At 39.2% G+C, this 24,122-nt stretch overlaps 1 protein-coding gene across 4 annotated transcripts in view; it reads right to left on the reverse strand.

Moving 5' to 3' along the window:
- Nucleotides 1–295: 295 nt before the first annotated feature.
- LOC122185143 (SAM and SH3 domain-containing protein 1-like) overlaps nucleotides 296–24,122 on the reverse strand; it is a 519,052-nt gene continuing 495,225 nt past the window's right edge. For all 4 annotated transcript variants that reach the window (XM_042880723.1, XM_042880713.1, XM_042880710.1 and 1 more), the window contains 9 exons: nucleotides 22,316–22,459; nucleotides 19,545–19,680; nucleotides 18,274–18,443; nucleotides 17,209–17,418; nucleotides 16,348–16,498; nucleotides 13,474–13,587; nucleotides 6,631–7,757; nucleotides 4,929–5,060; nucleotides 296–4,102 (listed from right to left, as the gene is read on the reverse strand). In XM_042880723.1, coding sequence (XP_042736657.1) covers nucleotides 3,842–4,102; nucleotides 4,929–5,060; nucleotides 6,631–7,757; nucleotides 13,474–13,587; nucleotides 16,348–16,498; nucleotides 17,209–17,418; nucleotides 18,274–18,443; nucleotides 19,545–19,680; nucleotides 22,316–22,459 — 2,445 coding nt within the window. In that variant the 3' untranslated portion in view covers nucleotides 296–3,841. The remainder of the gene's footprint in view (nucleotides 4,103–4,928; nucleotides 5,061–6,630; nucleotides 7,758–13,473; nucleotides 13,588–16,347; nucleotides 16,499–17,208; nucleotides 17,419–18,273; nucleotides 18,444–19,544; nucleotides 19,681–22,315; nucleotides 22,460–24,122) is intronic.

Consider the following 24,122-nt stretch of genomic DNA (forward strand, 5'->3'; position numbering starts at 1 on the left):
TCCTGCATGCTTTATCTGGCTCCACCAATCTTTAATTATTTCATTGCAAATTGGAAAAGCTCCAATTTTAAAGTTAAAGGTATACAAGAGACAAAGACCCAAACCTCCTCAAGCCATGAACACAGCAAAGGCAGCTCGCAGCACCGAACTTAGACTTTTTCTTAGCTGTAGATACGTACTGAGAACGCTTACGCTGTGAGGAGCTATGGGCCTGGGAGAAGCAATGAGACAGCCACACTGCTCCCACATCAGCAAGTAGAAGATCTTTTAGCTACATTAAGAACTACAAAATAAAAAGAGAGACCAAAGAAATTTATTTATTTTTTTTTTATCTATGAACAGTATGACATATAATTATAGACAAGTTTTGATACACAGGAAAACCCTTTTGTCAACCATTTGTTTTGCTAAATGAAACAGCACAATAATCTTTACACATTCATATTTTGTTTTTCTTTTTTTTTTCTTTACAATACACAGCTTTCTTGGGTTGAAGCAAACTGCAGGACATATTGAGTACTGGTATATTACAGCTACTTTACATCATATAAGAACAGCAAATGGAGAAAAATAAGTTATTTAAATATTGATTTCATATACAGAAAGTGCAACTTTGTTAGTTGTTACATAACTTGTTTGACAGTTTTGATTCCCCAAAGGGTGTCAATTAAAGATAAAAGTATCTTGGACCAAAAGTATTATTTATTCTAAAAATAATACAGTACAATTGCACAGCTGTGACTTGGTGAATCGACCACTATTGCTGCTCTTAGAGATGATGACCTGTTAGAATAATGCAGTGTTTAACATTTCTGATCATGCTCCCAGTCTGCACTCAAAGCCAGGCTCTTAAAAAAGAGCACAGAGACTATCTGGGTATTAACAGAGATTTACTGATGGAAGCTTACATTTATGAAGGCATTCTGTAATATTTTGGGCTTGCTGCTTCTTACCATTAAATAGCTATCTGAGTTACAATGGTACAATGGACAGATGCGTAACGTCATTAGCCTGAGCAGAGCAGGTTAGGATTCCAGCAGCAGGTTTCTTCTGTGCTTCCCAAGAGCCAAAGAGTGATCTTTTGCTTACTGTACTGAAGGGCTGCAAGGAAATGTAAGAGGTTATGGCTCTTTAGCACACTGCCTCACCTGCGTGGGGAATGCCACAGGTCACTGAATCCACAGCAGGGAAGCTCGAACTCTGAAAAGCTTAAGGCTTTTTTTGATTAAAATAGAAACTAAAATTATAATTCAAGTGGGACCACGGAGAGCAGTCTTAAAAAGAAAAACAAAGCAGCTTTTAGAACTCACAAATCTCAGACTGCTCACTCTAGTGCTGGATGGGTGGGATTTGGTTTCCCTGGGCTGTGTCATTATTTAAAAACCATGGAGTTATAGAGTGTGTTTGGCACATGGGTCTGGCTTATTCCTGTATTTCTCCTGTTATTAACTGAGTAGGAGTAATTAATATGGGAGAGCTTTATTATGTGACTTGCCTTTCCTGTAAGAAGAAGTGTTTCCCTTCTTACTGCACACAGCCAGCTTGGACTTCTTTGCTCCAAGGAAGGCTGTTGTGTACTTGCTTTCACTCAGTACTGGTCCCTGCCAGTACTCCCAGGAAGTCTCACTACTTTCATCTCCTGCTTGCTGATAGTTACCATGTAAGCCTCAGAGAGGAAATGACAAATCATTACTATTAAAAAGACAATGTACTTTTTCCACATTTTCCTTAAATCTTTACCAGTGGTGCAAAGCATTTTTGCTGTATGTTTCCTGACGCTGTCACATTAGAGCAATTGATTTATGCAGCAGGAGAACATCATTAAAAAAAGACTTGGAAGAGTTTTGTTTGAGAACAATTCCAAATGACAGCACTGAGTTAGATGCTTCACGTGATGGCATGCTTCTGGATGCAGACTGAATTCAAAGCTGATGCTACAAACACTCAACAACTCCAAAACTAGGAAATGAGCCTAACACGGGAGCCAAATTAACTGTCATCTGTAGTAAAACATGTAGTTCATCTGACTTAAAACACGGCCATGTAAGTATTATACATAGTAAGGACTGATGTAGTAAGCAAAGCTCTCCACTCATCAATCTGATAGCATTTGATCAGGAAAATTAGTGTTATTAGCTCAATACAGGCGTGAGATAACTGAGGCACCAGGCTGTGAAGTGACTCGTCTGGTTCTATACAGTAAGCTGACGTCAGAACTGATGCTGGAAGCAGTCTCACTTCCCAGCCTGTGCCCTCGTTTCTGTACCTCACTTTGCCTGCCAGAGTAAAGCTTGCTCTGCCTTCCATGGAGCACTTGCACTACAAGGAAGCTGAAGGATAAACTGTACAGAGAGCCCAAGTTAAAAAAAATCTAGTCACATGTTATTCATGATAATCTGTATTTGGTATATAAATGTGTCCCCATATATAAAAATAAGATCTGTTGTTAGCCACATACGTGAATGGAACATTTCACAAGGGTTTAGCAGAAAAATATAGGGAAAAAATGGCTCACCACATATGCCAGCACACTGCTCTCTCCCAGGGAGAGGTAACACTAACATTCAGACGTGAAAGATACCAACTGTTCTAAAATCACAGTGTAATTCATAAGACTATATAGGATTTTTTTCTTGTCCAGGCAATGGAATTACAGAATCTCAAGATTTCTTTGGGACATAATTTGAATACATTTTATCCCCCACAAGTGATCTTTAATTTGCAGAAACCTGCTGTTTGGAATTGATACGGTCAGGATACCAAGTCAAAGCTGCAGCGTAATGATTGACAATATAACACAGTACACAGAATATGATTAAAATGAAAAGCAGTTACATCTATACAAGGCAGTATATTTTGGAACTGTTTAGTAACAACAGTAAATGCAGACTGCAGTGAACAGGAAGTCAGCCTCACAATTGAAACCTAGCATAACCCTGCATTTGTAAAAGCATCTATACAACACATAAGATGTCATGATGAGGCAATTTATAGAAGCTACTTAAGCTGAATATCACCCAAAGTGCAGCTTATGAGTGAGAGGTTGAAACAAGGCTTGGGAAGCATGAGTACAGATAAGTGAACATTAGGTAACTGCTTAAAAGCTTGTTTTAAGGCAAATAAAAAGCAGATTGCTAAAAAGCAGTTATAAAAATGACCTCAGTTCTGTACAAATTAAAAGAAGCTTTCTCCTAGGGTTAATTGCATTGGAGTGACAGAGATGGACCATACTGTAAATTAACTTCAGTCCATTGACTTTGGCCTAGCTAAAGGCTTTGAGGCATATTGGGACCTATATCAAGCAACAGCAAAGATGACCAGGAAAGAGGGGTATACATTTAGCTCTAGACCACTAAAAAAAAAAAAAAAGGCATTTGCCAAATAGCTTCTACTGGGACTTGCACCTTGATTTGTACATGGTCTGTAGGACTGATTCCAGGTATCTAGATGTACAGAAAGCCCCCAGCCTCAGCACTTCTCCACAAATACAGTGCCTATTAGTAACACTTAAACAAACTTGTGGAAAAGCAAGTAAGATCCCTTAATTCCCTGAAGCTGTCTGATGTCAGGCCAGCCCTATGCACTTTATGAAACAGGAATACTTTACAAGGGAGTGAGGGGGGAGGGAAGTACCACATCTGTGTTACCTGGTGGTTGCTTCTCTTCTCCTTCGGTTGCCAAAGACAGCAATTGAAACATGTCATATCCTCTGAAGAAGCATTCTGCCTGTCACTGGGAGCCACTTCCTTGATCCCTTTAGTTATGTAAAGTAATTAGGACAAAATTGGTGCAGGAAGAAGCAGTGGGTTCTTGACTAGGCAATGTCATGCTATGGAGCATGTTAAATTGCGTCTGGATCAAGAGGTTTGAAGAGTCTTGCTGCTGCCAGGAGCTTGCTTATGTGCCTTTCATCTGTGATGCCAGCTTCCTGAAGGCAAGTTTGTGACAGAGAAGGCACTTTGCTCAGTGTGTTGAACCCTGCTTCTGTGAGTGGGCTGGAATACATGGGCAGGCCAATGGAAATCAGCCAGTCAGATACAGAGGTGATAAGTCCTGGTGATACAGGTTTTCGGCAAATTTCAGTGAGCCCTCCACTTGGAATCTGGACAGAAAAGAAGAAAAAAGAAAGAAAACAAAACCTTCATGTTAAACACACTGCTTGTTTTACTGCAAGTCTTCTGTTTTGCTTTCAAGCTGGCAGAATTCGACAGCAGATGTATCAGTTTTTCTCTCTCATGCATGCCATGCTTGTAGGTGTGAGAGTGGTCTGTGGGCAGAAAGGCTGGGCAGGAGCAGTGGTAACAGTTTGGGCAGGTGCAGGGGGCAGTACTCAGTCATTTGGACAACTGTCATGTACCATTCTGAATTCATCTGAAACCACTCAAAAACAGCCAGTGAGGAGTCTTCCAAGGCTGATCCATTCCAGGCTGATCCAAGGCAAAAGGATACTAACTTTGTGTATTACCTCCCCAGACAGACAAAGCTCTTTTATGTATAGACATGAAAGCTTTTGATAGCTACCCTCTTCTGATTTTTCTAAGAAGAGTGGAGAATAGTGTATTTTGAGAAATGAAAAAGGAGTACAAACCCTTTTGAAACTTTTGAAAAGTACAAAACCATTGAACTGAACTGTTCAATGTATGCCATCCTTAGCAAGCATTATGTCTGCTAGCAATCTCCTTAGAATCTCCAGGGAGTCAAAAAAAAAAAGAAAAAGGGGGACATTCACTCTGTTTTCAATTCCTAGTTATTCTCCTTCAGGGCAGGATCTACTGTCCCTGTAGTACCCCTGTAAATGTTGCTCATGCTGAGAGCACACAGGTAACGTTTTTGTACTATGACTCAAGAGATAGCTCCCTTTACCAGTAGTCAGAGCTTTCTAGAAGACTGCTCATAATTAAGGAGCTTGGGTTTAAGGAAATACTCACTGCCATGCGATGCTGCTTTCTCAGCTGCTTTACCCGGATTTGGTCCATGTTTGCAGCAACATCCTTTTCAGGCTGGTCTAAGTCTTCAGAGTACCTCTGTACCAAAGCCTCAGGAATGCCACAGCGACCATGCTGAATGTTCCCAGCCAGCCAAGAAGAAAGGTGAAAGAAGTGCATCAGTACAGATCGATCAATGCAAACAAAGATGTGTGGGATGGGAGAAAAAAGGATTTTTTCTTGAGATTCATAAAACCAATTTTATTTAGCTATAAATGATATCAGTGGAATGGCATAAAAATAGCAGTATACATCTTTCATGAGCTTTGAGATCAGTTCCAGCCTCCCTGAAATCAACAGCAAAACTCCTGTTACACTTAACTTGAACGGGGATGCCCCCAAAGGCCACATTTCTAGATTTCAAGCTGCTGAGCAGTAACTCATTTTCATGATGATTTCTGGATAATTTTCTGAGGTTTGGTTCAACCAGTTAACTGATGTGATCCTTTGACTAAATGTTTCCTGATTCTTTTGGTGGCTAAATGACAGAGATGCCTAATCTCCAACAGCAGTGACAGGGCAAGAACTTCCAGAGACAGATTAGTGACAGAGAAGTTTACACTGAAGAACATCTCTTAAATTCTCGTTTACTCTATTCACATCTCCTAATTAATTTATTCTTCACATGAAGACACTTTCCTCAGTTTAACACTATGTTGTTTGATTTATAAACAAGCTGTTGCTATATATACATTTCCTACCCAGGCTAGATACAGGCAAACTAATACTTCTTCCTATGCACTATGCTACAGCAGTTAGACCCCCTGCCCAGTTGTACTGCAGAACTGTCCCTGGCAGCTCCAAGATGACCCACTCAGGGGCGCCACCTAACGGCAAAAGACTTGTGAATCAATCAGCAACTTTATTTTGAATTGTCATGTTTCCTAGGCACCAAAAGCTACAGGCTTTTACAAGCTTAGTAATATTCTCCCCTGTGGCATGTGATATGTGGCATGTGATGTGTGACCTGTCAAAATTTGGCTGAGTTTCTGGAAGGGGTTAGAAGCAGAAAATTAATGCGAGTCTGCTGCTGGCTCAATTCCGCTTTTGTAGGGTACATGAGAGGATGGTCCAGAAAAACAAGAAATAAATGAGCCACATTTACTGACAAGGATACTTCTCCTGGGATATGGGAATACTGCTGTGTTCTGTTCTCCTTTCCAACACTGCTCATGCATTTTAGCCATTGACTCTTCCAAGAAAACTGAAAAAGCAATCCTCGAAGGACTGGGAGTTAGAACTCCCTCCTTCCCATCATGTCCTCATGAGTATGTCCTCATCACTACGCTATCAACTTATATTTTCTTGAAAACATAACATCTACATGACTTTCCTCTTCAGCTCCACTTCCCTACAGTAGCAACAAAAGAGATGTTTTCATACTCGGTGCCACCATGGTACTGGTGGCCTGAAAAAAGGCTCAAGGTATGCCTGGGATATCTCAGTCTCTCTACAGTACATCTAAATGGTTACTTTAAACATAAGGCCTGATAGTAAAGTTAGGCATAGTTACAGAATATCCTGTGTCTTAATGATTTGTAGTTAATGCAGGCTGGTTACTCACAAGAATATGACAGATACGATAAATGAAAGATTAGCCCTTGCAACACTGGTAGAAAACATTGAGGCAATGTGCTCCACTTACCTTGTCTGAGTATGGTTCTTCAGTAAGATCAATACCTTCAGACTGCAACTTGTTTTCTATTACCATTTCCAGATCCATTCCCCTGCTACAAGAGACTTTCCTTGCTGAAGCAGGCCCTAGCTTTATCATGTGCTGCTGAACACTTTTAGTCTCTGGTTGCTCCAACAGCCAAGGTGGCAGTGAGCTAGGAGGGGTACTGGGTTCCTGTTCAGATGTCCTATGGACTCCATGAAAATCAGTGGGAGTGGATGCACTGCTCTTTTTTACTGGCAAACATGGTGCTTCTTGACTTGAATTGTTCCCACTGGGGGTCATGGGAGGATGATATAATCCATTAGTAAGGCGTTCTCGGCATTTTTTGGCAGGAACAGGTGGTGGCTGAGAGGGATTTTTTGGTTGCATTCTTGTCTCATTTGTGCCTTTTTGCTCAGCTTCTAGACCTCCCTTGAGGACCGGAGCATAGTCAGCCCGTGCAAGGTCATGAAAGCCCTTACTCTGTATTTCCAGAGGTGTCCTTGTTGCAGAATGTGTCACCAAGGCAGCCTGAGCTTCACAGTGTTTCACAGGGAGCGGAAAAGGTTTCCCAACTGCACTCTTCATTACAGAGCACTCCAGCTCCTTACCTCTACCCTTCTGAGAACGAGCAGCTGCTTTACCCTGCTTAGGCATCAAGTTATCGACCATACAACTGCCCCCACACGACTGAGGTGGCAGGGCAGATCCAGTTGCCTTTTTTGCTGTATCCAGCGAATCCTGAGCAAAATAATCTTTCTTGCTACTGTCCTGTAGATTAGTATTGGAATCTCCCTGGAGATCATCCAGGGATTGAGATCTTGGCCATACATCCACACTCTGGGGGCCATCCAGAGTTTCATAGCTCCGACAGACAGCAACTGGTAAACTTCTACGGTTCTTCTTCAGACCCATAACAGCTGGGGGATTGACAGAGCTCTTCAGAGCACGATGCGCACAGCCCAACCGGCCTTCTTTTTCTCCTTGATGTAGAGTTTCTATTGACTTGGTCAGTGGGAGCGTAGGATAATTTGATAGCTGGTGTCTGCTGAAGTCTTTAAAGCTATGCTCACTTGATGATTTTGAGGGGAGAAGACAGGTTCTTCGGGTCTTACCTAGAAGCAAACAGATCACAATCCATCATTAAAAAAATCTACTGTGTACTAATAATGGATCAATTCTAAACAACTCTGAAACACAATGATTCACTGGCTTTTGTTCACTCTGAACGTATGAGAACTCAGAACCATTTTAAGCATATGGATTTCTGAGCGTTAGCTTTACTAATGAAGAACTGATAATTACCATCAAGTGAGGAAAACATATTTAAAATAATTACTATCCCTTCCATTCTTCCAATGAAAAATTATCCTGTAGCTAGACCTGATATTCTATGCTTGATATATTAACAAGATTGACCCCATGCAGAAATAACTCCATTGATCTATCCTTCTTCTCCACTTTTCTAATTCATGTAGGATGGTGATAATTATGTTTGTTGCCCAATTAAGTTTGCTAGATTGCTCAGGAATGCTTTAAAAAAAAAAAAAAATCACATTTATTTGTTTTAATTACATAGCTTGCAAGCAGTGTTATTTCATCTTTTAAGTAAACAACAAACTACTTTCAGTGGCAAATCAGAAAGCAGTAAGGTATTGGGAATACTGGTGTTGCACCAATCCCTCTGTGAAGTTGCTTTTAGCCACAGAAGTTTTATGGAAAAAATATTATACTATGAAACAGAGAATGGTTACAAAAGAAAGCTTCTAGAGTGACTAATCTTAGCGTTGTTCTCATTTCACACGCCTTCTCAGAATGGAAGGTCTCAGAAGCATGATGTGTTATTTTATCACTGAAGATGAGAGGACTTGAACCAATACAAACCACATGTCCTTCGTAAGCTTTACTCCATATTTTTTATGAGATATGCACCATCACTTTTAAACAGTGATTCTATCAAATCTGCTCGATAGAAAAATTCAGATCTCATTACTGTATTCATGAGTATGAAATACAAGGTCACTTCTCCAATGCTGCATAAATATATACCTTTCACAAGAAGTCAGTTTGTCTCAAAGCAGACAGCCCCTCAGGACGACAGCACATCCTGAGTAATTATTTTTTTCTAGTGACAAGGACACTTTTCCTCACCTACAATAAACTTTCTAAAATAATGACAGATAGCTAAAGCTTGGAACTTCTTTTTCCAGAATGTGTGTGGCAGAAGCTCAGTCTAAATGCTATCACAATCCCATAATGGCAATTAATGGGTCATTTACTTCTTTAGATCTGAGAACTTTTGCTAGCTTAATTCAAATTAAATTAATCTTGTGTACTTTTGAGCAACATATGCTTTCCTTTCATGCAGTTTGCCTCCAAAACTTCATCCCAAAGAAGCTTAATGCTTTGTTTTTGAATAACATACATTACTTTCTTCGAATACGAATGCTAACATACCTAAGTCTTACTTAAGAATATCCTATCCCCAAAACTCCTTTTATAAAAAGGAAATACATGGTTAACCTACAAAGGGAAAGAGCTTGCTTTTTCCTCTGCTCAAGGAGTTTAAAACCAAAGCATTCAGAAAACTAGAAGTAACCTGAATTTCCTTTACTAAAGAGAAATAAGGAAATATTCCCTCTCAAAAGGGAGTTGGCCACATTTGCTGGTATGCCAGCAAGGTTATTCTGTGTAAAACCAGTATGTGCCAACAGTGGTGAATACAAGCTTATAAGAACTCCTCTCTCAGAAGCTGTACAGCCCATAGTTCAACTGCAGCTAAATTCATATATATTCATATATTTCATATATATTCATATATTCATAAATAAATCATCATTTTCCCCAAAATGCTAATAAAGACATATTACACATTGAGTTGGTTCCTCTACTACTACCATGTGTACAGGTAACTTAGAGAAGCAGTAGAAAGGCTTATCTACCTGCGCCTTTCTGTAGCATGAGATCGCTGCCTTCTGAGAGTAGCTTCCAAACACAGAAGACATGTTTAAGAAACATTACTTTGTAACATTAGTGCCCGGTAGTAGGAGGCAATGCAACAGTGCCCCAGACACAAATGTCAATACGTAGTGAGTAAGGAAAGGAGTGTTTCCTCCATTACTCTCATTTTCTATTATAAGCCTAACTTCTGCAGCAATTCATAGAATCACAAAGCAGGGGTTCAGAATGTAATTCTGCATATGCATATTTAAGCCATGAGCAATAGAAGTAGGACCACTGTGATTTCTCTTCTTCTAGCTATTCCATCCTCCTACCTGACATGCTCCTGAGAAATTAAGAAAGGTAGGTAATCAAACAGACTTTTAATTATATTTTTGTTTTCATAAGGTGGGGATGTATATTAACAAATGTCAAATGTAACATCCCCTTCATATCTTGTAAAACAAAAAAAATCCCAAACTACAAGAGTTAAAGTGTACAGCTATTAAAGTTCTATACACATTTTTAATGTCAGCATTTTTGCTAGCAATTCATTCCTACGATTCCCTGATACTGTCAAACAGACTGATGCCATTCACAGTGCTGTCAGCCACAGGAGCATCTCTGACTTAAATATGTGCAGAAGGGCATAGGAGTCAGGGTTAGAACTAAAATAATAACGGTGGTCCTTACCCCAAATTAATGAAAAGTTTGTACAGTTTTCAGGTTCAGATCGAGCTACAAGTGTACTTCACCCTTCTGTGTAGCATGATGCTGCAGTTTTTGTCAGATAAAGCGCCTCACTAATAGCTCACACTGTTAGAATACAGAGAACAAATCTTTCAATTTGCTGTCATCATCTGCCTCAGAAGAAAGGAAATAATCTTTGAGAGCATTTCCACAGGTACCGGAGCTACAGAAACAATTTTCAGTGTTTTCTTCAGTCATTTTCAGTGCAGAAGATTACCCTCGGGGAATTAAGTACACAAAGCCATACACAGCATACCTGCAATGGCCTGTATACAGCCTACATTTTATTAACTTCTTTTTGCCCTATATTTCTGTGTACATTTCAAACAGCTCTACTGACACAATGAGGATGATGGTGCAAGAAACAATCCCAGACTCAGAACTTTTTTAATTAATACAAACTAGTAGGAAAACACATTGTATTAGGCCACCTTTTCTGTTGCTTCCTTTTCTGATTAATTAACACTGCACACGTAAGTACTTTAGATGCCCAGCTGGCACTACAGTAATCTGGCTTCAGTTCCTGAACAAATCCTACCTAATAAAGTCATGGTTTGTTTGCCTCTTCAGCTCCCTGCATATGAAATTGCCATTGTCTTTAAACCCCTTCCCTCCTTACAAAACTGCACTGCAACAGGAAAAGGTTCAAAAAGGATGCATGACCAGAGATCCGATATGTAATGAATAATTAACAGGATTTAGACTAGAAAACAGATGACTTGAGGAGCATGAGGTCTATATACAGACACTGTTAGGTATGGAGACTCTAAGGAAGACAAGGGATTTTCATAAAAAAACAGATTAAGGAAAATGGAACGCAGTGAACTGTACAAAATTCAGGGAGTCTTTAAGTTCCTAAGTGATTAATTCTCCAAAAGTGCCTTAGGAAGCCTCAGACATCACTTACACTGTCGTCCTCCTTGATACCTGCTCTTGGCTGATTCCTGAAAGAAGTAGATTTCTGATAAGATTTCCAAATGTGTCTTGGACAGACAACACTTGTATGTACGAGAAGCCCAATAACTGCACTGTAGCACAATCTAAAGGAGAGCTCTCTCTATGCCTCTTTTTGAACTAAAAACTGATCTAAATAGACTGTTGATATGACCCTACATAGTTGCCTTCTGCTCTTATTTTCTTCCTGTCTAGAACTGAATAGGTCACAAAAATTATGTTCCTTGCTCTCTGCAAATTGGAATAAAATCACAATATTGCCCTAAGTATTTCTGCATCAAGGTCCAGAGAAGTACCTAGATGAATTACACCTGTACCACTGCCAGCAAACCAGTATATGGCAAACCATTTTTAATCCATACACTAAGGTGAGATGAATGACTGAACTGATGCCAAAAGGTACAACATCAGCCCAGAACAGGGCACTACTCACTAAAACATTATGTAAAATAATTCTCCAGGAAATGTGAAGATCAATTTCTTCTCACAATGCATTTCTTTTTCCTCTTTATGAAAAGCACTTTATTATTGCCAATCTACACATTACAGTGTTTATCCTAGACAAATTATTATGTTTTAATAGATGAGCATCCAATTATTTTGAAAACAAAATACATGTAAGCATTTATGGTCTATGAGCTTTGCAAAGAAGGTGGAGCACATGCCAGATTAACCATCTGTGACAAAATATTTGAATGAATCCCATACCGAATATTCTTTTCATCATGTTTTTCAAAACAATTACTAAAAACATTTTTGAGCAAAACCATAAGAAAGCCATAGATGAAAAGCAATATAAAAGCCATTAGAAGCATTTCACACTCTGCAAGACTCAGATAGAAATTATAGGTTAAATGTAAGAGTAAGTATCTAAGCAGAAAGGCAATAACAATTGCTTTCTAAAGATTTTATTATATTGTTAAAATAAGGAAAATATACAGGCAGCAATTTAATGTCAGTGCTGTAGCTACCATTTTGATGGCATCTAGAGATAAAAAGGAAAGAAAATTGTCACATGCCATATATGTAGCTATGATTACATTTCAGTATGCCTGCTGCATGAGAATTCACGTTAACAAAAAATTCCCTCTGCTTTCAGGAATTTAGTGCACTGCTAATTTCAGGCACACAGCTTCAAAGCAAATTGCAATGTTCTTCAATAAACAATTACCTCTGAGTGGCAGACTGACAGAAAATGCCTATGGTAAATGAAAGATCTTTAGCTCTTACTTTAAATGTGAGAAATGGCTACCAAAGAGAGCACACAGTGTCTCTGTTTATTTTGTTCTTAGTTTCTTTTTTATATTTGTTGTTCATGTTAGTGATGAAACCAGGCTGTCTGAGGCCAAATTAGTGCTCAAAAGCTTAGATTGATAATGCCAAACACAAGTGTAACCCAAACTGATTTCATCTAATATTTCATCCTTAGTCAAGTATTTGTATTGATTGTGCCACTCCTCAAGTAAACATAATAATCACAGAAAGGAATCAGTATTATCAAGTGTCTCAGTAATTTTCAGTGCATCACCTTCCAAGGATGAAAGACAAGGCAAGTTAAATTGACAGCATAAGAAGTTCTTCCTTTATCATCGTTCATTTTCTCACCAACTTCTCAATTATTTAACTTGCTAACCACTCATTCATACACTAAATAGTCCTAAATTTGTGCAGCTGTTCTCTTATCAGATGAGAATGCAATGTGTAACCTGAGTAGATTATAAAAATCACAATAATAAACAGCCTAAACCACAGCACGTTTCTTATGAACTGCTTTTGTATAGGTTTAGAAGAAATTCTCCTAAGCATAGTGTAGCTCAAAGACTTTTCCATTGCCAGTGGTCCCTTAGCAAGGCTAAGCAGAGCAAGCCTCATGAGGCATGGCTGCACGGGGCTCTGGTAAAGAATGAAGAAGTCAGAAATGGCAGAGACAGCATCTCTTGTTTTAAGATCACAAAAAAATAGAAAATGATTTGTGAAACGTGATTTGTTATCTATCAGTGCAAACAAATACATTAGAAATGATAGAAATGAAAACCAATGGCCCCAACGAAGAGGGAAAGAGGCAGCCAGAGTGAGGGAGAAACTCAAGCATGAAGTCATAAGCTAGGAGCAGGAGCAAAAAGCATAAGAATTTATCTACTGAAAACAGCCTATGAGGATTGTAAGGCTTGTTGCTATCATTAATACCATTCTCCAGGTTTTCACTGCTTTCATAGCAGCCAGAATCCCGAGGAGAGCATCCAGCTAGGCCTTGACCTTCAATGAGAAGTTTCTCCTGAGATCCTGACTGGTCGCTGTTACCTAGAGGAAATGAGAACGTGGTGAAAATAGAGGCAAACAGAGACTTCAGCTGAACTTCTCAACTTTTTGTTTCTAATATTATTTTCACTGTTAGAACAACTATAATAGATCAGATTGTAAGAAAAGAGTGAGCATTAGCAACAGCCATCACAAAGGGATAAACATTGTCTCAGGCATTCATCCCAAACAGCCTCTACTTAAGTTTCAGAGGGCAGTGCTGCACACAATGAATGAAAGCAATAACAGCTGTGTGTGCCCCTTAGCTGCTCTGAGTACAAGTCCTACAACTTAAAACCACCAAAATCCATTTAAAATGAACATAGAATTGGAGGGATTGGAAGAGACCTCTGGTGGTCACCTAGTCCAATCCCTTGCTAAAGCAGGTTTCCTACAGTATGTTGCATAGAAAAGTATCGAGATGGATTTAGAATACCTCCAGAGAAGGAGACTCCAAAATCTCTCTGGGCAGCCTGTTCCAGCGCTCTGTCACTCTCAAATAAGCTTTTCTTTATGCTTCTGTGGAACTTCCTATGTTCCAGTTTGTGCCTGTTGGTCTTTGTTCTGTCTCTGGGCACTGCTGAAAAGAGCATGGCCCTGTATGTTTGATTCCCACCCTTTAGATATTTAATAAGTATTGGTAAGATCCCCTCTCAGTCTTCCGTCCAAGCTGAACAGACCCAGAGCTCTAAGCTCTTCCTCACAAGGGAGATGCTTTAGGCCCCTTATCATCTTCGTGGCCCTCCGCTGGACTCTCTCTAGAAGTTCCCTGTCTTTATCTGAGCCCAGTACTCCAGATGTGGCCTCATCAGGGCAGAGTAAACAGGGCAGATAGCCTCCCACAACTCACTGGCCATGCTCTTTTTAATACGCCTCAACTGCTATGCACCCTACGGCATCAAAGTTTCTTCAAAACAAAAGCAAAAAGTGTGATGGAGAATGAGTTATTTAAAAAATAAATAAATAAATCCCAACCCTGACCTATTTTGCTGAAGGAATCAAGAAGAAAGATCAGGAATAAGTCTGGCAAAGTTACATAACGCCCCCTAAGGAATGGGGAAGGGACAAAGGAGAGACTGCTTGTAAAAAATTCTTTCCTTCCTTGGTCAGGAAGGCAGCACTCAAGTCTGATTCAGCCTAGGCTGTTTAGACTGGATTCTGGGAATTCATTCACTGCATTCAGTTGGAAACCATGTTTTGTAAAGGGACTAAATCTGGAGTTGAGGATACAAACTTTATGATGCAAGGACTCTGCTTATGTTACATTCTCTGCCCCACCCTGTCCCGAAAAAAATAATAATAAAAAATTATTATTTTGGTTTCTATTCTAAGCAAATGAATGGTAATTATGGAGCAAAAAGAAGTGCTTCTGCTCCTCCCAGGTTCCAGCAGTCAGGCTTCCACTCTTTCTGCTCATCATCCTGACTTGGAGTTGGAATTCATACTTTTCAGCCACCACATCAAATAGTTCAGGTTTTCAAAACAAAATTGAAGGTCCCTAAAAAAATGATTACTTCTGAGAAGTGAACATTTTAAACAAATCTGAAAATGTTAAAAAGAAACTCACATTAGGTGGCAAAAAGCTCCTTTGATTCTAATGAAAAGAACCCAATTCTGCAGTTGCTGTTTTACTAATGTGTGGCAAAAGGCGTAGAAAGTCTGGATGCCTCTCATCAAACAAAGAAACAAACTACATGCTGGCAACAATTTGGGCCACAAAGCACTATTCAGAGACAGTGACCACTAATCTCTTTACAACAGAATTATTTCCCACTTAATAAGCAACTGTTTAAATTGTTACTATGGCAGTTTCAGCTAAAAGAGAGGATTTTCCACAGAAGCAGTGGAGAAAGTACTTTCAGAATTCATTTCACTGATTCTGATTTCTGGGATACTACACTTCTGCCAGTATTTATGGATGGAGAGGAAATTCAGTATATCTTAGCTTGCTTCAACTAGGTACTGAATGCACCCGCATTTCTGTCTCAAGCAAGACTTGCTTTTTAAATAAATGATTCTACTGTACCATGACCTTTGGCTCCAACATAGACAGTAACCTGCTTCCTCCTGTGCAGGGACGATCCTACCCAGTTTAACTGTCAGGGCTTACTCTGCGTTCTTTACCTTTACAACTTGCCTGAGACCATCTGCACTACAGGCAGAATTGCACTGCTGCATATTAAACAGTTGGACCACTGCCTTTCACTCTTTGCACCTGACCAATCTTTTCTCCATTTGAAAATTGCTGTATTATTGCATGTGCAACTTATGGCTACCTGTGTAATCTTGCAAATCAGACAGGACAAGAATTACATGCATGTGCAGATAAAACAAGACAAAGTTTAAATCACATTATCCTTCTCTGCAGAATTCTAGGCTTTGATGTTTTTCCCACCCTTGATAACCTTAATCTCTTTCTCTAGCTAGAAGTCTCTTCACTATTTGCCTTGCCTCAGCTTCCTACTTACAGTAAGTTACGTCAAGATTTATTCTTGAACATCAGTGTTCTAACATACAGGTGATGTAATTTGACATCATTCGGATAATCTGGGTATGCGAGGCTTACATAAACAAAGAATTCTGGCAGAACAAATACAAGTCTTAAGTCATTCCTCAAAAATCTAAATGTTGTTATCCAGGAAGACCCTGGAAATAACTAGATTAGGATAAAAATGTCAAAATCTGGGAACCAGTTCTCTGCTGTAAGGGTTTCTAAGCTGGTAGAGCTCCAGTGAAACTGAAAACCTCAAACATCCCACGTACTGTCATACTCCTGTAGATGTTCCACAGCTGTGAGGAGAACTGCTCTGTGCTCAGGATCTCGGATGTTCAGTTCATCCAAATCCTCTTCTTCTAAAAGCTTGAAGGTGTCCAGATCTTCATAACCATTGAACAGAAAAGTGGGCATGTGCTCCTGTATAAGATGAAAAAGGTAGAAACAGAAAAATTAACTGTTAGGCAACATTCAACTTTGGAAATAAAAGTACTAGGGGAGATTTTCACAATCAGCAAAAATTAAAAAATAATAAAAATTCAGTAATTTCACAAATGGAAAATACTCTGTAACAGCAAATTTATAGGATTACAGCTTGTATAAAAATTGCTCAAAGTTCAGGAAAGTAGCTGTGCCAGACCAGAATGCTACACATGTTTTTGTATTTGGAATGTATTGCATTATCTGGCCTGGGCAGCACACTACTCAGATGCACAGATAGCACAGCTCTGTACAAGCACATTACAACATATTAACCCTAGGCCACATTCATTTATTTCCAGCCCCCTGAATAAGGTCGTGGAAAATAACCTGCTCTTTAACAGGGTAACTATGGTTCTGCTTTTGAAGAATGTTAGCTTTTAGCCATACTACATCTGGACTTACAACTACAGTGTGCTCTCTGGGCACATACAACCTGCAGACATCTTACAAGCCAGCAGCTCTTCATCGAGCCTGATGGGAGTTCTGCTTGGCCTTAGTTATTTTCATTTTGTAGCTAAGACCTGACTCTGTTAAGTAGGGTCGCGTTCACATTATGAATCTGATGAACAACTTCAAAACTAACAAATGCAGAAGTGTGGTTCATCCCACAAGCAAAACTCAAGGGTAAACAGAGAGAAAATGCAGACCTTTAAGTTGATGCGATCCAAGAGATCCTCAACTGACTTGGGTTGGGGTGGTCGGCTTTTTCGGCGTCTCCTGGTGGGCCGCTTCGGCTTCTCCTCCTCTTCATTTAACACATCCACATAGATAAATTTGAAAGTGCCAACTTTGTTGTTCAATAGGCCCATCCAAGTGCCCATGGGGGGTTTGCTGATGATATCAATGATATCACCTTTCTGCAGACCAAAGATGCAAGAAAGTCAATGAGGCACGTTCTGTGATGGATGTTCAGGCAAACCCACCACTTTCCCTTAGTTTTTAATGTACACAGAATGGGCAAAGCACAGTACACAGCAGGGAAAAAATTCTTCAGTTTTCAAAAGCTTTATCAGACCTTTTGCAAGGATATCCCACTTACATTCTATCCACAGAGGGAACAGTGACAAAAGCGAATTAGGTGACATGACTAGGATCATAGAGCAAGTCAACAGTAGAACCTGGAATGGACCACAACTCTCCAGATTCAGAAACCCACTTGCAGTCCAATTTGTACAGATGTCTCTATGTGGTGCAACTGCCTCAAACTGGTGCAAATAAGAACAGTCTCAGACCACTCAGTGTGGTAAGTAAGGACCACTCAGTAAGGACACAAATCTTATACAAGTGTCATTACAGCTCATGGTTGAAATTCATTATTTGAGATGTCTCTGAAGGACACTATATAGGTACAACCACATTTCTTCCACTGATTTTGAAAATAGTTCTACTGATTGACTTGTCCATTGCAGAAGAAAAGTATGTTTCCAGTGTTTCAAAGAAAAGTCTTGCAAATGACAAATTAATGTGAATTACATATATGTTTCCCCAGAAACCAAAGCTGCCAACTTGTGTGGAAATCTTAGTACATTCTGCAACATTTTGCTGTAATTCGAGCAACTCTTTAATGAATAAGATGAGTTAAGAAGCTTAAAAAACCCCAAATGTAGCCTCATTAGAAGAGAAAGAATTGTACAGTTCTCACAAAAAATTCTTAAAGAAAGAGCTTTGCCTGAATAAACATATGATCCCTTAAAAACAAACACAGCTGGTACCTTGAGCTTCAGAGAGTCTGTATCATAAGGACTTGGAGTAAAATCAGTGTGAACCCTGGCTCTTCCACAGAAAGGTCCTCTGTAAGGTGGTTCTTCATCATCCCCATCTTCTGATTTCACGCTCTCCCTGTTGCTGGTTGAGGAATCTGTTGTACTGACTGTCTGACCACCTAAGCACATGTGAGTGACAGACATTATCAGAACACACCAGAAGAATCTCTTCGTTAAGAAAATTCATTAACAGAGACAAGTTCGAAAGAGCAGTCAGAGCTTCCTAGGAAATGTGAATTTTTTTTCTAGAAAATGTCATGGAAGTTAAAACTCCTTAAATGTTATTTCTTAGACATACCTGTGATGGGAATTAATCTACTTTGTACTCCTGTTTTCCCAAATTCACCTCCTTGATATTTAACTGAGGAGCTGATTAACTACTATCTCATCTGTAGTACACCACAGGCAGTATCATCTTTCTGCAAAGTTTTGTCCATTAAAACAACAACAACAACAACAACATACTGATGTGAGCTTTTAATTCTGTCTGAAGGTTCCAGAACACCCTTTATGGCCAGTTTTCTGGCAACATTTTGTACTGATGTCAAAAAGATTATTTTCAGAATACACTTTCAGTTAATTTAAAAATCGAGCTTTCTCTTTAGTGTTTTTCCTCAGTATGCTCTTGGCTTCTATTACTAATTCACAGAAGCAAATTCACCCCATCTGCATCCTGCCTGAATTCCGTGTTATGCTAGAGACAATCTTAACCAGAGAGGTTTTAAGTAATACTTATCTATCTAGTTAATGAGAAAACCATAACGTCTCTCTAGAGGGAAATGCAAAACAAAAACAAAAATGCCCAGCAGGAGTTCTCAGGAGAAGTCTAGCGTAAAGATATGCCTGTCCTCTAGTGACCTTTTATCTGGAATGGAAAAAGCACTCTGACTGCACTGTTACAGGCGAACGGCTCTAGCTCTCACTTAAACCAGCTGTATTACAACAGCAGGACCCTGCAGATGAAGCCAGAAAGGAACATTTCACCTTTCCAGGGCTCTGTATAAATGCAGAGCAAAAACAGTCTCTGCACTGATCAGCTTACAGCCCTTCGTAAAACCTTAGTGATTAACACTTTTTGTTTGTTCATTTGTTTTGTTGTTGGTTTGTTTTTTACTTATAACCACTGCCCCTCCTTTGCTCTTCTCTGATTCTGTTTACTGCGGAGATCTCTGCTCCTTGCAACCACAGAAATGAAGCAATGCAATTACAACAGAACTTACTCATTGAGCTCTGACCACTTAAAGAACTCCTCAGGCTCTCGACTGAGCCACCAGCTTTCAGCTTGGGTTTGTCCAGGGAGTCAGTGTCTGGCGGCGGCGACTGTGGAGAACCTGGTATGACTCCAGGGCTTGACTCCTGAAAAGCATTGAACCATTTTGTTTGATAAAGGAACATAAGCACTGACAGGAGCTGCTCATTCACATTTGGGAACTTCTTGTATTTTCCTGCTCTTTACCAGACAGGAATAAAGCCTTTACATTTATCAACTTAATTAGTGGTATTCAGCTGTGGCAGACACCCTACTTTATTAGGCATGATGGCAAGCACAGCAGACTGAAAAGGCTAGAACTCTAAGTAGAAAGAAATAATACACAAAACTCTAAATTCAAAGGTTTAAAAAGTCTTTTTTTGTTTGTTTGTTTGTTTTTAGCAGCACTACTTGCAAACAGCTGAAGCTGAATTCAGCTTTCTGAGACAGGATTATTTACAAGGGTGAATACGAACAAATCAGACAATACAAATCAGACACCCAGCAAAGTATGAAGGCTGCCTCGAAAGCAATGCCTTTTCTTTTATTGCATTGGTACAGCAGTAGACATTGAAGCTCCCCACCAATATTCCATTACATTTTGTTGCTGTGTGACAGACAGCAGCAGAGGGGCAGTCTGAAACAATGGCACCTGACATGGAAGTGCTGATGAAGCAAAGGTGTGGAACTCAATTCCTCCATGCAGAAAAACATCCAGTGGATGTGAACACAGTGGAGGTTGTGGGTGGTGCATTCCAGCAGTGGAGACAGTAATGTGAAAAACAAGCTGGGATCTGGATAGCCATGCAGATTTGATGACTGTGGTATGCAGACTCTCCTTCATTGTTGGCAAAAATGCATAACAAATAGTGGTGACTACATTGAAGAATAGCATTTTGTACCTGTGAATTTGCTCTATCAGATAATGTTATTGTGCTCTTTGTACCTGTTGCAATTTCCATAGAAATAAACAGGAGGTATTACTTTCAGTGACCTATGTACATTTTTGCATGTAATTGATATTTTTCTTCATTTATCAAGGAAAGCACAAACTAACTAGGAAATGCGGATTATGCATAACATAAATAATACACATAAACATAAATGCATAAATAGAGAAATTATTTTGCTACATATGCAATGGGCAAGCAATTTCATTTTTGTTCAGTTAAGCATTGCAGAAAATCCAAACGGTCTTTCCTAGCCTGAAATTCTGTTAGCCACTGTGACACACAGTTAAAGCAAAGCAGCAGATTACTTGTGGCCAGAGCAATTTTTGCTTGTTTTCATTGAATGCAAGCTGGAATATTGGCATAGTTTGAGTCATGCCAGAAAGAAAATATTCTAAAATGACTGTGCCAAAAAACTGGAAAACAAAAGCAGCTTAACTTGCAAGCAAGAAAAGTTTTTTGTGTTGATGTGCTGAAGTGTTTAGATGAAACCTATTATTTGCATGCTGCACAATCATCAGAAAAAAAGTCATCACAACATATGACTTCAGAGGTCAAGTCAACCTTGGAGAGAGCTACAGAGCACAAGTGTTGCTAACCCACTGTAAATTGATTTTTCACTGTATCCCTTCCTTAGGGAGAGTTTCAAGAGGGGCACCTTAAGGCCAGTCAGACTGACCAAAGCATCTTAAATCATACCATTAGACAAAATGTTTTTAATATAACTGAAATGTAACCATAACTGTGGCACAGTCTATCGTTATCATGAGTAGGGCTAACAGTCCCACAGGGAAAGGAATTCAAATGTTGCTGTGCTTTGCACAGATCTGGTCATCTATCTGCCTACTATGCCATCTCCAGATTTTGCAGTTTGGAGTTGTTATTCTGAATCTTATTAATTGTAGCTCCTTCTATACCCAACAGTATTTTGCATGAAACACTCTCTGGTGCAGCATGACATTTCCGTTTTCATTTCTGCTCCTCTTACTGCAAGCAATCCTGGCTATTCAGCAACTGGTAAGAAGCCACTTGGGGGCAATGTCCGCCAGAGAAAGCTCTGCTTTTACTTACACATATCAATGGTTTCCTAAGCTATTACTTACACATTTCAGTAGTTTTAAACAAATTCTGGAGAGTGTTTGACACTCCACCAGTACAAAGAATCCAAAGTATATCAAAAGGGATGTTTACAGAAAAAGACAGCAATTATTTCTAGGCCACTAAAATTCAAAGTCTTATTTACAATTAATATACTTCAGGTTTGCCTTTAAGACAAAATTCTATAATGAAAGAATAAAATCTTCTGTGGCATACCTCTTCTGACTGCATTGTGCATCAGTTTTAATAGGCTGTTACAGCGAGCAAGCTATGATGGAGAACAGCTCTGTAACAGTACAGAGGCACTGTGAATGTGAAGTTATGCTGGGATTTTAAACTAAGGTGTAAATTGCAGATTAATAGATATTTCTTTGACCCCGTGTCACTGGCCAGCTCTCCTAGTAAATAATGATGATAGACAAAGAGATGGAAACACAGAGCAAGATGTGTAACGCCATCAACCACAGGCTTCTGCTGATGAGCTACTTGAATGAAAATCTGAAATGCATTTTCATGGTTGTGCTTCTGTAAGAAGCCATTTCACAGTGAGAGACTTTATGAGAACACAGGAACAAGCCACAGCACGTACTCTTGTTGGAAGTTTCTTTACGTATGCCTTGTAATACCTTGAAGCATGGTAATGGATATTGATTATCACTTCTGTTAAGTAGAATCCACTGCAGATCTTACATACCTGCTCAGACAGAGAGCTGCTGTATTTTTTAGACATCCTCTTCTTCATGGTTTCTTTCACAGATTTCACCTTTTTACCCAGAGATATACGGGAGGCAGAGGGTGATTTGATTACTTCTTTATAAACAAAGTCGCCTTCCTTGCCCTGTAAAATAAAAAAGGATTTATGCCCATAAAATACAAAATATAATTTTTTGACAATCCAGCAAAGGTACCCAGGCTGACACAGGATGCATCTTGCTTACTGCTTTAAATTCACTTTTGAGATGTTGTGCTAGCACTGTAACAGTTTGTCCTACCTTATTCTTAAGGCCTGACTGGTAACCTTTTCTGTAGACACTGTGTAGTTGGTGGTGGGCTGTGTTAGCATGCCTTTATTCCTTTGAGTTTCAAGTAAGCAGGTCATCTGACAGGAGAAATCAACAACTTCAAGCTAAGCCCTACCGATGGGACACCCAATAGCAGTTTTTTTCTCACGTGGGTCAGTATTGTAGTATTACAGCTTAACAGGACTCGGGGTACTTCTGAGACACTGGTGATATATTTATGTGTGAAACACTAGCCATATATATATATATACACACACACCCTTATATACAGATATACACACATACATAGACACCTTTATTTGCCTACTCAAATTCACCTTCTATTTTCAGACAGGCAATCAGCTAACATCTCTTGATGAGCATCTTTATGGTTTTACTGTGAACTATTTAAAAAAAAAAAAAAAAAAAAAAAAAAAAGAAAAAAAACAACCAGATCCACAATTTCTGGTAAAAGGTGGCACTAGTACCTTCTTGAGACATGCACACAGGTTGCTACCAAACTAAATTAGCTGGTCCACATATAGCAACAAAAGCCAGCTGCTTTGAACGTATTTAACCTTTTCTAAACTAGCTTAAGATACCCAGTATTTACTTACACCACAAGTGTAGGCAAAGAATTACCATGGATCAGCTAACACTGAAGAATTTTTATGACTCAGCCCTTTTTCATATTTTCTAGGCAGCATGATAAACACAGTACTTCATTCTACGTTATTTCAGGAACTACAGCAAGGCATCTCTTTAAGAGTTACTACCAGCACTTCCGTTGGCACAGATGCAAGAAAAATCACAATGCAAAAAGGATCAAAATCTCATCAGTAGCAGGCAGGTTGACAACTGAATTTGGTCTCTGACTTAATCCTTTAGAAGAAAATTTAGATACACAAAGTAACACACACTAAAATAAGCGTACATTGCATTCTACATAAATGAGTTATCTATTTCCTCCCCTATACTTACACCCTATGCTTATACCCTATACTTATTTACTTTCCTGATGTCTGTCAAAAAGTTTATCTGAAGGTCAGCTGACAACTAATTAACGAACATCCTAACATTTTTTCCTTGATAAGTTGATTGTGACTGTAACTTGTTTGATAACTTTTCACCTTTCAGCAGAAATTAAGGACAACTGCTTGCTTTACCTTCTTTGAAAAAAAAAAACAACAAACCAACACACCCAAGATGTTTAGGTTAATGGACTTCAAAATGTTTTCAAAAAGTCCAACCCAACCTTGATCTGCATTCACTAGTCTGGGACTCTGTGCCTGTCCCACCACTGGTTTTAGTAGGAAAATTACAGACTTCACACTTTCCTATATCAAAAACACAGTATGAACAGATCAAATTACCTATGTTTAAAGATGATCAGTGCATGTTTGAACTGTTTTGCTGAGTTGAAACTTGATGAATATGATGAATATCTGCTAACAGTTTTGGACAATGAAAAGGGAATTTATGATTTTAAAACCAAACAAA

This window comes from Lagopus leucura, unplaced genomic scaffold, assembly GCF_019238085.1.
Source record: "Lagopus leucura isolate 7727_CA_CO unplaced genomic scaffold, USGS_WTPT01 Super-Scaffold_73, whole genome shotgun sequence".
In the NCBI taxonomy this organism is placed as follows: domain Eukaryota; kingdom Metazoa; phylum Chordata; class Aves; order Galliformes; family Phasianidae; genus Lagopus; species Lagopus leucura.